The 13,018-nt window shown below is 42.8% G+C and overlaps 1 protein-coding gene across 5 annotated transcripts in view; it reads left to right on the plus strand.

Annotated features, from left to right (window-relative positions):
- The first annotated feature begins 9,378 nt into the window (after positions 1-9,378).
- The window catches only part of EML1 (EMAP like 1), a 79,178-nt gene continuing 75,538 nt past the window's right edge, over positions 9,379-13,018 (plus strand). For 2 of the 5 annotated variants that reach the window (XM_066321866.1, XM_066321868.1), the window contains exon 1: positions 9,385-9,601. In XM_066321866.1, the coding sequence (XP_066177963.1) occupies positions 9,535-9,601 (67 nt within the window). In that variant the 5' untranslated portion in view covers positions 9,385-9,534. Of the gene's footprint in view, positions 9,602-13,018 lie in introns of all 5 variants that reach the window. The other 3 variants (XM_066321864.1, XM_066321871.1, XM_066321865.1) reach the window with 3 other exon arrangements.

Below are 13,018 nucleotides of genomic sequence, written 5' to 3' on the forward strand. Positions count from 1 at the left end.
TTCCTAACTTCTCATGGAAGGAAACAGTAAATGAATGACTGAGCAAACACTCTTCATACAAATGAAAAACATAAAAAATGCCAAGTCATATCAAGACTCCCCCTTAATTGTACTGCTTGAATATGAAGTGACTCCAAGCAGAATGTAGCCCATGGAGGACATTTTTTCTCCAGCCCTTCAGCAGTTCTGATCTGCTCAGCAGAGTTGAATGTAAACAGATATTTTGCTCTGCTTTTGGCCTCTAATTGCATCATTTTCCACAAGTTCACATCTACAACATGAGTCACAAGTATTCTCTTCCAGCATAAAGTATTATTTACTCCTTACTCTTGGATGGTCATAAAATGGCATTTAATGTCATTTGTGAGGTTGGAAAAATGTCCTTTACCACAGTCTTATGTGGGTTTTCTTTAAAACATCTTACTTATCTGAAATGGATGCCATCAACTTCTTTGAAATGTCTTTATTTTCTTAATTGGTCATAAAACAATAAATTACATCAATATTACAAAACTCTTTTTCCCCTGCTGAAATGACTGCTGAATAAAAAAGATCTGCTGATGCCTTGAAATAAAAGACGTCATGAAAGAATGAGAAGATATTATGGATATTTAAATCTGACAAATCTGGATCCAGAGTTTCGGCTTTGCCAATAGACTGTTTAGTTGAATGGGGTCTCTGATAAGCATTAGGTAGCTACATTATTTGTAATTATTTCTGTGTATAGTGCCACAAAGCTATATAACACTTTTTCTAATAAATAAAAAGGAAAGAAACCAAGAATTCAGCTGAAGGTGACAGTGCTCTGTGAGGTTACACATGAAGAGTTGGTCCTTGACCTATTCTACCCATCCCTTAGTTTAGGGAAACTCATTCACCTTAATACAGGAATCTTTGTCTGAAGGGATGATTTGGGAAGAAGATGCAAAATTCTTCAGTGCAAGATTTCTGACATCTGTATATCTGTAACATCTGTAAAGTATACCACAAGCTGGTTATGGTCAAAACATTCATTTAACAGCTACTGATGTGGAAAAAAGAGGAAGAATGCAAAGGAAAAGGTGGCAGACCCCTGCATAACAGGGCTACAGGCTGATGTTTAGAGCAAGATCGTAGCTTGGACTGCATGGTGGTCCCAGAGTGTCCCTTAGCAACTCCCAGCCCTTCATCAGCCAGTGCACACTGCAGGGGTTTTATGTTCCTAATTCTCTTGTGCATGGCTGCATCTGCTGATCAGTATAATTTATGGCACACAATACATATTTTTCTTTTGAAATTCACTCCTTTGTTTATTCTAGCATTTATTCTGTCAGAAAGTGGTGGGACAATGAGAGGTTATCTGGCATCAAAAAAGTTGAAAAGAACTTGTCTTCTTGCCCTTTTTTTTTTCTTAAACTATGACTGCTAACAACAAAATCCTTCTAGTTCTTTCTTCTTTCAATTTGCTGTAACTCTTGTTTTCTCTTGCTTCTTTGAAAACTTGAGAGAGAAAGGTGGTGAAATACTTAAGAATTTAAGGGCTGCATCAGGAAACATTTTTAAAATTAGGTAACTTGGTATCTGAGACAAATGTACGATTGTTCTTCATGCTTGGGTGGCTGGCAGCCAGGCAGCAGGGCCTCGGCTGTTTCTCAGGGCTTCATTCAGACACCGTCATTATTGCCCCTATTACTTTTTCCTCTGTCCGGGGCTCTCTTGAATGTCACCACCAAAGAGAAGAATGCCACGCATGGCTTACCCTGAGGAGGATTAGTAATCCTACACCTTGCACTGGCTGGCAGAGGTGTTTTAAGAACACCAAGATTTCTTTCCCCAAAGCCAAATATTTTATTACTGTATGGACTTGATCCTGCCATGTAAACTTTAATGCCTGCCATGTAAAACCTTCATATAAACCTTTATGTTTCTGGGCAATTCAGTGAAGGCTTCTTTGGTTCAACCACTTCCTTTCTTGCATTTTATTTCTTACATATTATATGTTCAAAGGAGTTCAAAAGTGAAATTTATCTAAATTTCTGGATGCACTTGCTATGAACCTGCAGAAAGATATTACTTTGAAAAAAACACATTTAACACAGAATTGCTTTGATCACATTGTGGGTCTTGGGAGATTGCACAGACTAGAACAAAAAAAAAATAGTTTCTTCCAAGGCAAATTCTGTTCCAAAGTAAATAAAAAACTTTAATTCAGAATTTTAGTTACTCAGAAAAATAAAAGCTACTCCCAATGCTGGAAATCAGTGTAAAGTAATCTTGAAAAGTATAGGAAAGGATTATTTCCTATTGCTTCTTTCTGCAGCCAGCCAAGCTTAGATTAACTGATGATTTAACTGTTTCCTTCCATCCTCAGATTGTGTCTTAGGATCCTGAACTGGGAAAGCAGAAATAAGCTGAGGCAGCAAAAGCAGTGGAGGGATGAAGGTCTCAATGTAGGTGGTCTTGGGCTCTGTAAGATATCAAAGGAATCTGCAAGTGTAGTGGATTGAAATTCCTGCCTAGCCCTTGTAGGTCACACTGCAATCCACTCTCCTGTTCCTCCACCCACTCAAGGAAAGCTCAGGGAAATTCAGTGAGTTTGAACCAGTGGAGCTGGTATGGAAATAACCCACACCATACAAATGAAATACTGTCCTCTTTCTTCTCCTACCTCTTTTGGCATAATTAATATATTTGGTGAAGGATACAGGGGTATGGACAAGCAAAACTTGAAGTTAACTTAGCTGAAGTGGTAAACGGAGTTCTGTGATGACAGGAGTTAAAATTACAGGTAAACCCTCTGCAGTTACTTCCTGTGACTTGTTTAATAGCACAAATCAGTTTTTCCAATAAATCACTCACTAAAAGCAAGCATAACATATGAAATCACTAGAAGAAATACAATATTTTTTCCAGCTATCTCTCTGAAGATATTTGCCATCATTCATTTTCCATATCTGGGCAAATTTCCAGTAGCATAACTGCAAATGTAGCAAGTGCTATAAATGAGATTGTCTAGGCCCTTCTAACATTAATATATTGAACCAACACGGTGCTTTGTCTTACCCATACATTTTTATGTGTGTTTTGTTATCTATGTGGCTGACACTAAATTTTCCTGGTATGCATCAGTTCCCACAAGATGCCTTTGATTGTGCTGGATCCCAAAAACAGTGAAACAGTGACACGGGAAGGTGGGAAATTTGGAATATCAGTTCTGGTAAAGTACAAGTTTAGACCACCATCCAACTGACCAAGGAATATAAAATAGAGTGCTGAGATCCTTCCCTCTCATCATAGGCACTGTGGGTACCTGTTTGCAGAAGAGAGAGACTTCTTTCTTACAGTGTAGCTGATGTATCCTTTGGACATACATCCTGTTTTGTCCTTCTGGGTTTTACATGTTCATGTGAATTGTTACAGTCCAGTTAAAATGCTCCTTCTAAAAAGTGAACAGAATGGGTACTGTACAACCACTTTGTTAAAAATGGCAAATTTTGTGTATGCCTTAAATTATCAACTTGCTATGCTGTTATCTAAATATAATTTTAAAGAAATATGTCTATATTATAGCTTACTCTAGTCTCATTCTTCTCTAATATAATTCAGAAGGCATAGATTTATGTAGCTGTGGCTTTGTATAACTCAGACATTAAATTTTAACAAAATATTATTTAAATATATTCATAAAATAGATCTCTGGAATATATATTGTCACAGTAACATCTTTATAATCATAGCATAGAAATTAAAACTAAACTACTGATCTCAGCCATGTGCAAAAGGGTGTCAGTGTGCTGCAAGCCACACAAAAGCATCACTTTTTCATACTTGCTGAAAGCATTTCCCAAAACCTACATTCTAGGGGCTCCCTGAGCTTCCAGTGGATGTAGGAAAGATCTTTTTTGCTGTGAGGGAATTCCCCCTGGAGAGTGTCACAGACCTGTAGGGATGATTCTTCTGTGCCCTGAATGGTGAACTAGTGAACCTGTGCCAAATCTATTGTACCTGAAAGCAGAGATGCCCCTCTCACAGGAGGTAGGATTTGTGCTCCTGGGTACATAGATCCTAAAAATTCTACTAGCAGAAGCTTTCAGCCTCTATTGAGGGCTGAAGCCACCAAAAATAGGGTTGCACAACTGAGTTATAACTGGAAACTTCTAAGGAGTAATTTTGAAGAGTGGATGGATCATTTTGTTATGATGCCATCCATCACTGCGCCTCTTCACATCAATCCTGCAGAGTATTAATATCTTAGAAACGCTGTTCCCATCTGCAGATTGCAATGGAATATGGAACAGGAGTTGCATTCCTGTGTATCTGTAGTACATTTTGATTCTCATCAGTTTCAAATGACAATGTCACAGCTGTGGATGTTCTAAGTCTGCACTCGGCCATTGCACACACTGATGTGTTTCGAACCCAGCATACTAGGGGGCCTTGCGAAAATAAGGGTATTTCTATTGCAGGCACTGTGCTTGAAAGCATTTCATAACAAACCATACAAATAGTATCTTCAGTGTTTACAGGCAGGGTATTCTCAGTAGACTCACATTGCAGTTGGTGCAATAAGTGGTAGTTATTCTGGTTGGATTCTGTCACAGATTTCCCAGCATGACTTTGGCTGTGTCATGTTTTTCTTCCCATTTTCCAAATAAGCAAATAAAGCCAGCATTTATTTCAAAAAGGTGGTGCAAATCTGAAAGCATCAGTGTTTGCTGAGCAGCCTTCCACCTTTGAATAGGAAGAATCATAGATGTAGAAAGCAGTATTCTTTTCATCTTCAAAGTCTTCTCTTTGTATTTACAAATTAGCCAATCTGCAAAGCAGTATTTTTTTTCCTGAGCAATATGATTAAAACTATTCTTATTAATTACAGGGAAACTTCCATAATTCCAATATATGTAGTTCAAAACAGCATGATATATACAGGCATATTATGATGTATTTTCATTTGGATTGTTAAACCTGCATAGCTTTGATGGTTTCATCCCACATTTGCTATATTGTATTTTTAATGCACTCAGACTGTGCTGGTATAATGGTGATCCTCCTCTTATACCCCATCTTTCCCACATGCATGAAGTCTGCTTTGTAGTGACATTCATGAAGCTCCCTGCTGTGGCTGGAACACTGGAGTCCTGCAATTTAAAATGAATGATTATTCCAGTGGTTAAAGTGTTCTCACAAAGGAGACTGGGCAGCAAGGCACTTCTTCCTTTCCTACCACACTAGCAGATGAAATCCTTATTTGAGCCTGTGATGAGATCCTGACAGCCAATACCTGGAGATAGTCTTAGCAGTGAGAAAAAGCCACTTCTGAAGAATGAAAACAATATACTTACGGCATGAAATTCTCTTAAAAAGACCCAAACATTCCTGCTGTTTTTTAAATAAAAAGGGAAAACAAATCAACATTAAAAAAAAATCAGGATTTCATCAGATTTCAGGAAGCTTAATCCAAAACTTAACCCCAGAACCTCTCTCTGCTAAATGCTGATCTCATCCTGCTAGTGCCTAAAGCAGGCATTGGCTCTTCCTTCCCCAGGGCTCCTGCTGTGTGCAGCTTGCTCCTGCTGCTCCTGCTGCTGCTGGCTGTTGTGCTGCTCAGCCCTGGCCCCCAGCTTCTGTCAAAGCACTGTGTCCTCCAAGGCTGAGGCAGGGCACTGTGCCTGTGCTATGATGCCAGCTTTCAGACCATCTAACTCTCAGTGCTGTGGATGAACAGCTGGAAAAGATGCCCATTTCTGCTGTTTTGAATGAGATGACACAAGAAGAAGCACACATGTGTGCTTGTTCTTTTGGATTGCAGTCTGGGCCCAAGTGTTGCAGTGCTTCAGCTTTTTAATGGATGAAATTTCTGACTCACAGAGGAAAAGCAAAACTTGAACAAACATACAATTTAAAAGCTTCCAGGCTCAAGTAGAGACCAACTGCTTCATTAAGTAAGACTGTGAATGGTGAAACGGACTCTTACATATTAAATGGAAACACAGTGAGCTACAAAAATGAGCTCAGCTCCCTTTGATCATGCTGCAGTAAACGTGACCTATCAAATGATTGCTAAAGAGCTTGAGGGGATCTTCAGAAGTTAGTCATGGTAAAATAGATGCTATAATTATATCCACTGATAAATTTTAGCAAAACCAGCACATTTGCTGATGGTGCTAGATGCTTTGCCTGATGAGGATTTCTCTAGTTACAATGTATGTTCAGTGTGCGCAGCAGCTGCCCAAGCTTCCCTGATCTGTGAGCAGACAGGCTTTGCACTGACCTGGAAGAAGAGCCCTCCAGTCTCCGGGGTGAACCGAGCCTTCACCTCCTGCAAACTCTGCACAGAAGGGCTCCCCGCAGCTGATGCCACAGCAGCTCTGCACAGCGGGCTTTGCCACTGACAGCCAAATGCCAGTGTCCTTCCCTAGTATCACCTCTCCCCACACAAACCCGCTGGAAGTGCTGGCATTCAGCACAGACCCGGGGGCAGCTATGAAGGGCAGGCTGTCCAAGCTACCACCACATGGTGAAAGCAGCCTGATCCTGTTTTCAGGGAGGGATAAATTTTTCAGGAGTTGGACTTTGATGATTCTATTGAACCCCTCCCAACTCAGAATATTCTGTGATTCGGTGATAATTGACTACAGCCTGTTAACAGGGAGTGAAAGCAAATTTCCTTTGTCCTAACATTGGAGTATATTAACTCCTGAAAATTAAGCAAGGGATGGGTGAAAGCTCTTTTATTCTCATTTAGCTAATAGTCATTTGTGTTACTCTACTCAATACAAACAACAGTTAAATCATTAGGTATAAAATATAGCTTTCAAAACTGTAACATCATACAGTTTCTGACTGCCAGCAGTCAGTGTGCACAAGTGTACAGCAACAAATCCTCTCTCAATATACCAGCCCCACTGTACTGCTCAGGATGCCACATTCCCATCTTTAGGGTTTCACACCTACCAAAGGAGTGGCTTTGAAATTAACGAATGATGAAGGCTACAGCATACTGAAAAATGGACAACTAAAAGGTTATTTTTTTGTTGTTGTTGTTCCACCATATGAAAAGAATTCTCAGAGACACATTAGTGCATCTTTCTAATCCATTGTTCCATTGTTCCCACAGCCAGACAGAATTCCTTTTTCATTTCATGCCTTGTGGTGCAGTTTAGTATAATAAGATTGTAACAGGTCTCAAAATCATTAAATTATGAAAGTGTTTCCCCTTTTCTAGCCCTTCCTTTTAGAGTGTAATGGCATTCATAACAGCATCTGGAGACTAGAGCCAAGATCATTTTCTGTCACATCGCTGAGCTGATTTGCAGTGCCCTGAGCTGAAAGGCTTCACAGACACCTTCACCATTAATTTCAGTGGGAAATCCATTGTGAGGTTTTACATGCCGTATCTCTCTTTAAGAATAGATTAGATTTGAGTTTCTAAGTGACTTTTAATTTCTACTCTCTGAAATGGAGCTGCATTGCCTCTTTCTGGCCTTCCTCCTACTTCGGCAAATCTCACAAAAGTTACTGAGCATTTACTTCTCCTATCTTTGCAGCAATTTCACTGACAACACAGTTTTTACTACAAACATAATACTTTCAGATAGCATAGGTTTCACATTTTTATTTTACAAAACTTACACATCAGGAGGTAGAGGTTCAAGCAACATTGACATCCTATGGCGAGCACACCTCTTGTCTCAAGATGATGGAAAATGAGCATATTAAAACACTTCTCAACTTAAAAAAAAAAATTATGGCAATAATGTTTTAAAATTAAGGAAATTCTTAGTCAAAACTTTTACTGAAAATGAGCTTCATTTTTCTATTTTTGCAACTTGTTTGCTAAAAAACCCCTATATATTTTTCTGCATGTGTACAATGTTTTAGAATAATATAGCATCTTTGAAACGTTTGATGGCTTATGAAAGAAAAGGTCATGAGAAAACCTAAGGGCTCTGTGTTAAAGATGAGACAAAATCATGACTCATTTAAAACAGTAAGAAACCCTACATAGTTTTGTATTTTTGAAGTAATTTTCTATTATTTTTTGATGTCTGGTTTTGGTTTTTTAAAATATATCATTAAACGACCACAATTTTCTGTTATTTATAGCCCACAGCTATAAAATGCAGTTGGTTTTGTCTGATACAAGGTAAGCACATCAGGCTGGGTAAGCACTTGTGCTGGAGATGACTTCAACTCTACCAGCATTGGCACTGGCAGTTCAGGAGGGAGCACTTTTCACTCCACTTTAACATGGAACTGATATCTCTGTCTAATTTTATGGCATACTTTTGTGTTAACACTGACATGGTTTAGTGGTTGGTGAAAAGACACATATACCAAACCCACGCCTGTAAATGGATCCATATGATGGAACTGCCCTGAAAAAAGCTCCTGGAAGGACTGGGGTCTGAAGACATGATGTGTTAAGTGCTTTGGCATTCTTCAAGATGAAAGGTGCTATAGATACGGAATTAAGTACTTCCCTTATGCGCCTTGAGGAGCTTGAACTAAAAATGTCTTTCAGTCACTGGACACATCAACATCCCTTAGCACAGAAATTGGAGCCCAAAATGTATCAAATAATTTTACAGTATGACTAGCCACCAGGTTTGGGCCACTACCTTCATCTCACCATGTGCGGACATTATGAACATAGCTAGATAAAAGCACGTTAAACAGCTAAAGCTGGTTTAGTACCCTGTATTGGGAAAGTGTATCACTCTTCAAACGACATAGTTTAATTTGTATAAAATGGCATAAAAATTTTACAGTGTGTATAATTCTTTTTTGGTTTTGTAAGAGAGTATCAATTATAACGTTATCGTGACCGCTCCATCCTGTAGCCAGGAGAATCGCCACTGAAATCAGCGGAGAGCATAAGGTGCAATTACAGGCAGGCTGTTGCTTCAGCGGAAGAAAGGAGAGGAGCCTCGGGTAAGGCAGCCGAGCGCTGAGGCAGCAGGGAGGGATGCTGAGGCTGCGTACGCGGGGCTCCGCGGCTGCACATCCGCCGCCGCCAGACTCTGCCCCGCACGCAGGCACCCAAACCGTGCCCACGGTCGTACTTCGGGTTAGCCCCCGGCTCCCGGGCGGGCATCTCCCGCCGCAGGGCCGGGCAGTCCCTGCTCCCCCTCGGCCCCACCGGGACACCAGCGCCCCGGCGGCGGCAGAGCCCCGGCCGCGGCAGGGGGACCCCGCGGCCCGTCCTCGTCCCAGCCGCGGCCCGGAGCCGGCCGGGGAGAGATGGCCGCGCCGGCCGAGGGACGCGGCTCCCCGCTCGCCGGCCGCCCCCGGCTCCCCCCGCCCCCTGCCGGCGCCGCCCCGCCCCGGCCCGCCCCGGCCCGCCCCGCGGGTCTCCCCCGCGCTCGGCGGCGGAGCGGAGCGGGCCGGCCGCCGCCCCAGCCGCGGCGGAGTGAATGGGTTGCCATGGCAACTGAGTGAGGCAGGCAGCGAGGCCGCCGCGGCCCCAGCCGCCTCCGCTCCGCAGCGTGTGGGCGAGCAGGCAGCGGGCGGCCGCCGGGACAGCCGAGGGGACGCCGGGAGCGCAGCGGCAGGATGGAGGACGGCTTCTCCAGCTACAGCAGCCTCTACGACACCTCCTCGCTGCTCCAGTTCTGCAACGGTAAGGGCGGGGGCCGCCCCCGGCGAGCAGCGGGGTCCCGGCGCTCCGGCGGGGCGGAGGCGAGGCCGGCGCGGGGAAGGCAGCGCCGGGAGCGGGCCTGCTCCAGGCTGCCGGCGGCGTCTCCGCCGCCCAGGGCCGCCCGGCTCCGCGGCGCAACTCGGGGAGAGCAGGAGGAGGGAGGAAACTTCACCCCCTTCAGCCTCCCCGTTACACGGCGGGAAACCCGCCAGCCCTCGGGGCGCCTCTGCGAGCAACTTCTGCGCCTCCTTCATGGGAATATGCAGAGATACGTGTGCGTGTGTGGATGGTGGAGATGTCTGTGTGCATCTTTCCCAAAGGCAGGTCTGGGAGCTCAAGCGATCCCCCACCGCTGCGCGTCTCCCTTGCGCGTATGCCGACACACACACACATGTATACATACATACATATATAAAAACATATATATAAAAACCCAGATATATATGTATATGTGTAAGACCTGTGTTTATATACATGTGTAGGGCCGAGCTGCCCGTGACCCCGGGGGCGCAGTGGGACGCCGCGGCTGGGGCAGGTGTCCTTCAGCCCCCTGCCCGCCCCCGCTCCCAGAGCCCACCCGGCGCCTCTCGGCACCAGCGAAGGCGGTGTTGAGGTGCGAGATGCCTGTGTGGAGTTACGGGAGTTGGTCTGCAGTTGTTTTTCTTTCTGCTGGTTTTTTTTTAAGGTAGGGGTTATTGGGGTGGTGGCGTCACCTGGGTGGCAGCAGGACGGGGAAGCTGCCAGGCTGCAGTGGCGGGTCGTAAAAAAGGAAGGAGATGAGGAGCTGCAAGTATCCTCACAGGCGGTATTGGAGATTGGTCTGCATAGTACTTGGGATTATTCAACTAGCTGATATTTCCCTTGGGGGAAATCAATCAGCTATTCTAAAGATTACAGAATGTTCTTCGTGGTAACCTATAATCTCAAAATACCTTACTTTGATATGAGTTATTGTTTTCTTGCAGCAAAATTGTGAGCAGTCATAATCTCGTATTTTGTATTTGTGGCTCTCTTATTGCTCTTCATTTTAGTAGAAGTCTCTGCTTTCCACTGCTGTCTGAACAGCTGGAGTCAGGTTAATACGGAATTGACAGCCACTGCATCAGACACAGCTGCCTCTTTCCTTGGAAGATATGAAGACGTTAAATTTTGCGTTATTTTCTTTGTAGTGTGGTGCAAGAAAGGGACAGGTTTGCAGAAAACTCTCATGCATATGGACTTGGAGATTGTGGGAGCAGTTTTTTCAGGGCAGCCGGAGTTGTGTGTGTGGGCTGTGCATTGTGTGGTGACACTGTATTTTTGGAGCTCTTCAGGAGAGAAAACTATGACTATGTACGGGGGTTGTACACTAATAGCAGATGCCTGTTTTGCCTAAACGTAATAAATATTTCATTGTAAGTGTTTTTAATAAGGAAACATACAGCAATATATTTCAAAGTTTATACTCTAATCCATTTATAAACCAGCTGTCTCACTACCAAAATCCCTGGGCTTTGCTTTTACAGTAATCATGATTGTAACCTGCATGTGGGAGCAGAAGGAGTAGCATCACTTTCGGAATAGTTTGCAAAAGCAGAGTAGCTTATTCCTATGAACTGTCCCTCATGCTGTTTTGGTAACTCTGAGCACCTATTATACTCAATGGAAATAAGCCATATGTATTTATACTGTACATAGGTTTTAAAATCTTAGTTAATCCTTAAGTATTATGTTCTAGAATGTTTCTAGAACAAATCACTTGCTTAGCTTTGTCTCATTGTAGATAGTGACCTCAAGGGCTGCTGTAAGTTTGTATTATTCGGTGCTTATAAAAGAAAGTGGTTGAATTTAGAAGGCCTTTGTTTTACAAGCTAGCCTTTAGTGAGGTGAGGAATTAAAGATAATCAGGGCTTTGAGTACAGCCTTGAGGTAATCAGGTATTTCACACAAGACCCATGAGGAAGAAAATACAAATAGAGGATGCCACTGAGGGTTTTGAGGTTGGAAAGTGGTAAATAAAATTGCTTTACAGGGAAGTGGAAAGTTCTTGCAAGTATGAAAAATGATGTGAAGTTGAGACTGGGGCAGACATGTAGAAGAAACTAAACAAAACAAGCAAGTGGTAGAGGTAAAAAGACAATATGCTTTTAGTGTATGGTAAAGTGAAATACAGAATGGCTGGTAAGCACTCAAAGTGGTCATTGTTGTATGGTTTAAAGGTTCCTGTTCTGAATAGGGTTAATTTTAGTTGTACAGGTAAAGACATGTTGGAATTTTCTGGTGCTCTCAAACAGAAGTAATGATAAAGAGACTCCCTGTATGTATTGTTTTGAAAGATCAGGGTGCAAAGGCTGTGCTCCTGAAAATATATCTGTGGGTCACCTGTAGGGTAGCAACCAAGGTCTAGCCTGGGCCAAGGATGGCTGCAGCTTCTCCCACTTCTCAATACATTCTCCTTGTTTGGAGTGGGTGGGAGCCCAAGAGGGGATTGGGAGGAGGGAGAGCAGTAGTGAGCAGGAGGCTGTGATGGGGATGAGGGAGCAAAGCCTTGGCTGGTGGGGGACCTGGTCAGGGAGAAAAAAGTCAATAAGAGAGCAGATTTGCCCCAGACTTGCTCCTTTCTTTCTAGAAACGGCCCTGGGTTCAGGAGAAGAATTTGGGTCTTCACTCATATGCAGATTTAGTTTGCATGATTATTTAGTAATGTGTTTTTACGGCTTGTGATGTGTAAAAAATAAGGTAAATGGAGAAGGAAGGGAGAGAAGAAAGGGGTGAGGAAAATATGTTAGTTTTGAGCTGTCTAAAATCTAGGGCAAATATTTAGCACAGCTAGTTCAAAGACACCTACTTTCTTCAAACTCCTTTTTACAGAGTAGTCAAGGTACGGTTGGCATTTGAGAAACATTGTGTTAATGAACACAAATGTCAATCTGAGATAACATCAAAGCAAGAAATACAAACTTCCAGTGTGATTTTAGGCAAGTTGTTTCATTCTTGATGCCTTAGTTTCCTTAGTTGTAAGCTGAGCAGAAAGTACATGCCTGCCTTGGAGGAGCTTATCATATTTATTGATTTGTTTGGTATCTCCCTCTTCAGTTTCAGAGTGGACAGTCTTCAGAGGGACGGAAATGTTTTGTCAGTGGCTCTGCCTGTTCTGTTTGTTTGTTTATTTTTAAGAAAGACACTAAAATAACTCCTCTTTAAAGCCCAAGGACAATTCTCAACTTACGTGTCACTTTCGAGGTAATGAAGGACTCTGTTGGTTTATTTTGCATGTTGTAAAGTAAAGCTGAGATAATATTAACTGTGCCTATAGGTTATAGATACCTTTCTTGGTATAGAAGTTAGTGTTAGGTAGAAAGCCAGTATGTTTATCTACAGTCAATCAGGTTGTTAGGCATGTGTTGTTTAAGCTGAAGG

Source organism: Sylvia atricapilla, chromosome 6 (assembly GCF_009819655.1).
Source record: "Sylvia atricapilla isolate bSylAtr1 chromosome 6, bSylAtr1.pri, whole genome shotgun sequence".
In the NCBI taxonomy this organism is placed as follows: Eukaryota; Metazoa; Chordata; class Aves; order Passeriformes; family Sylviidae; genus Sylvia; species Sylvia atricapilla.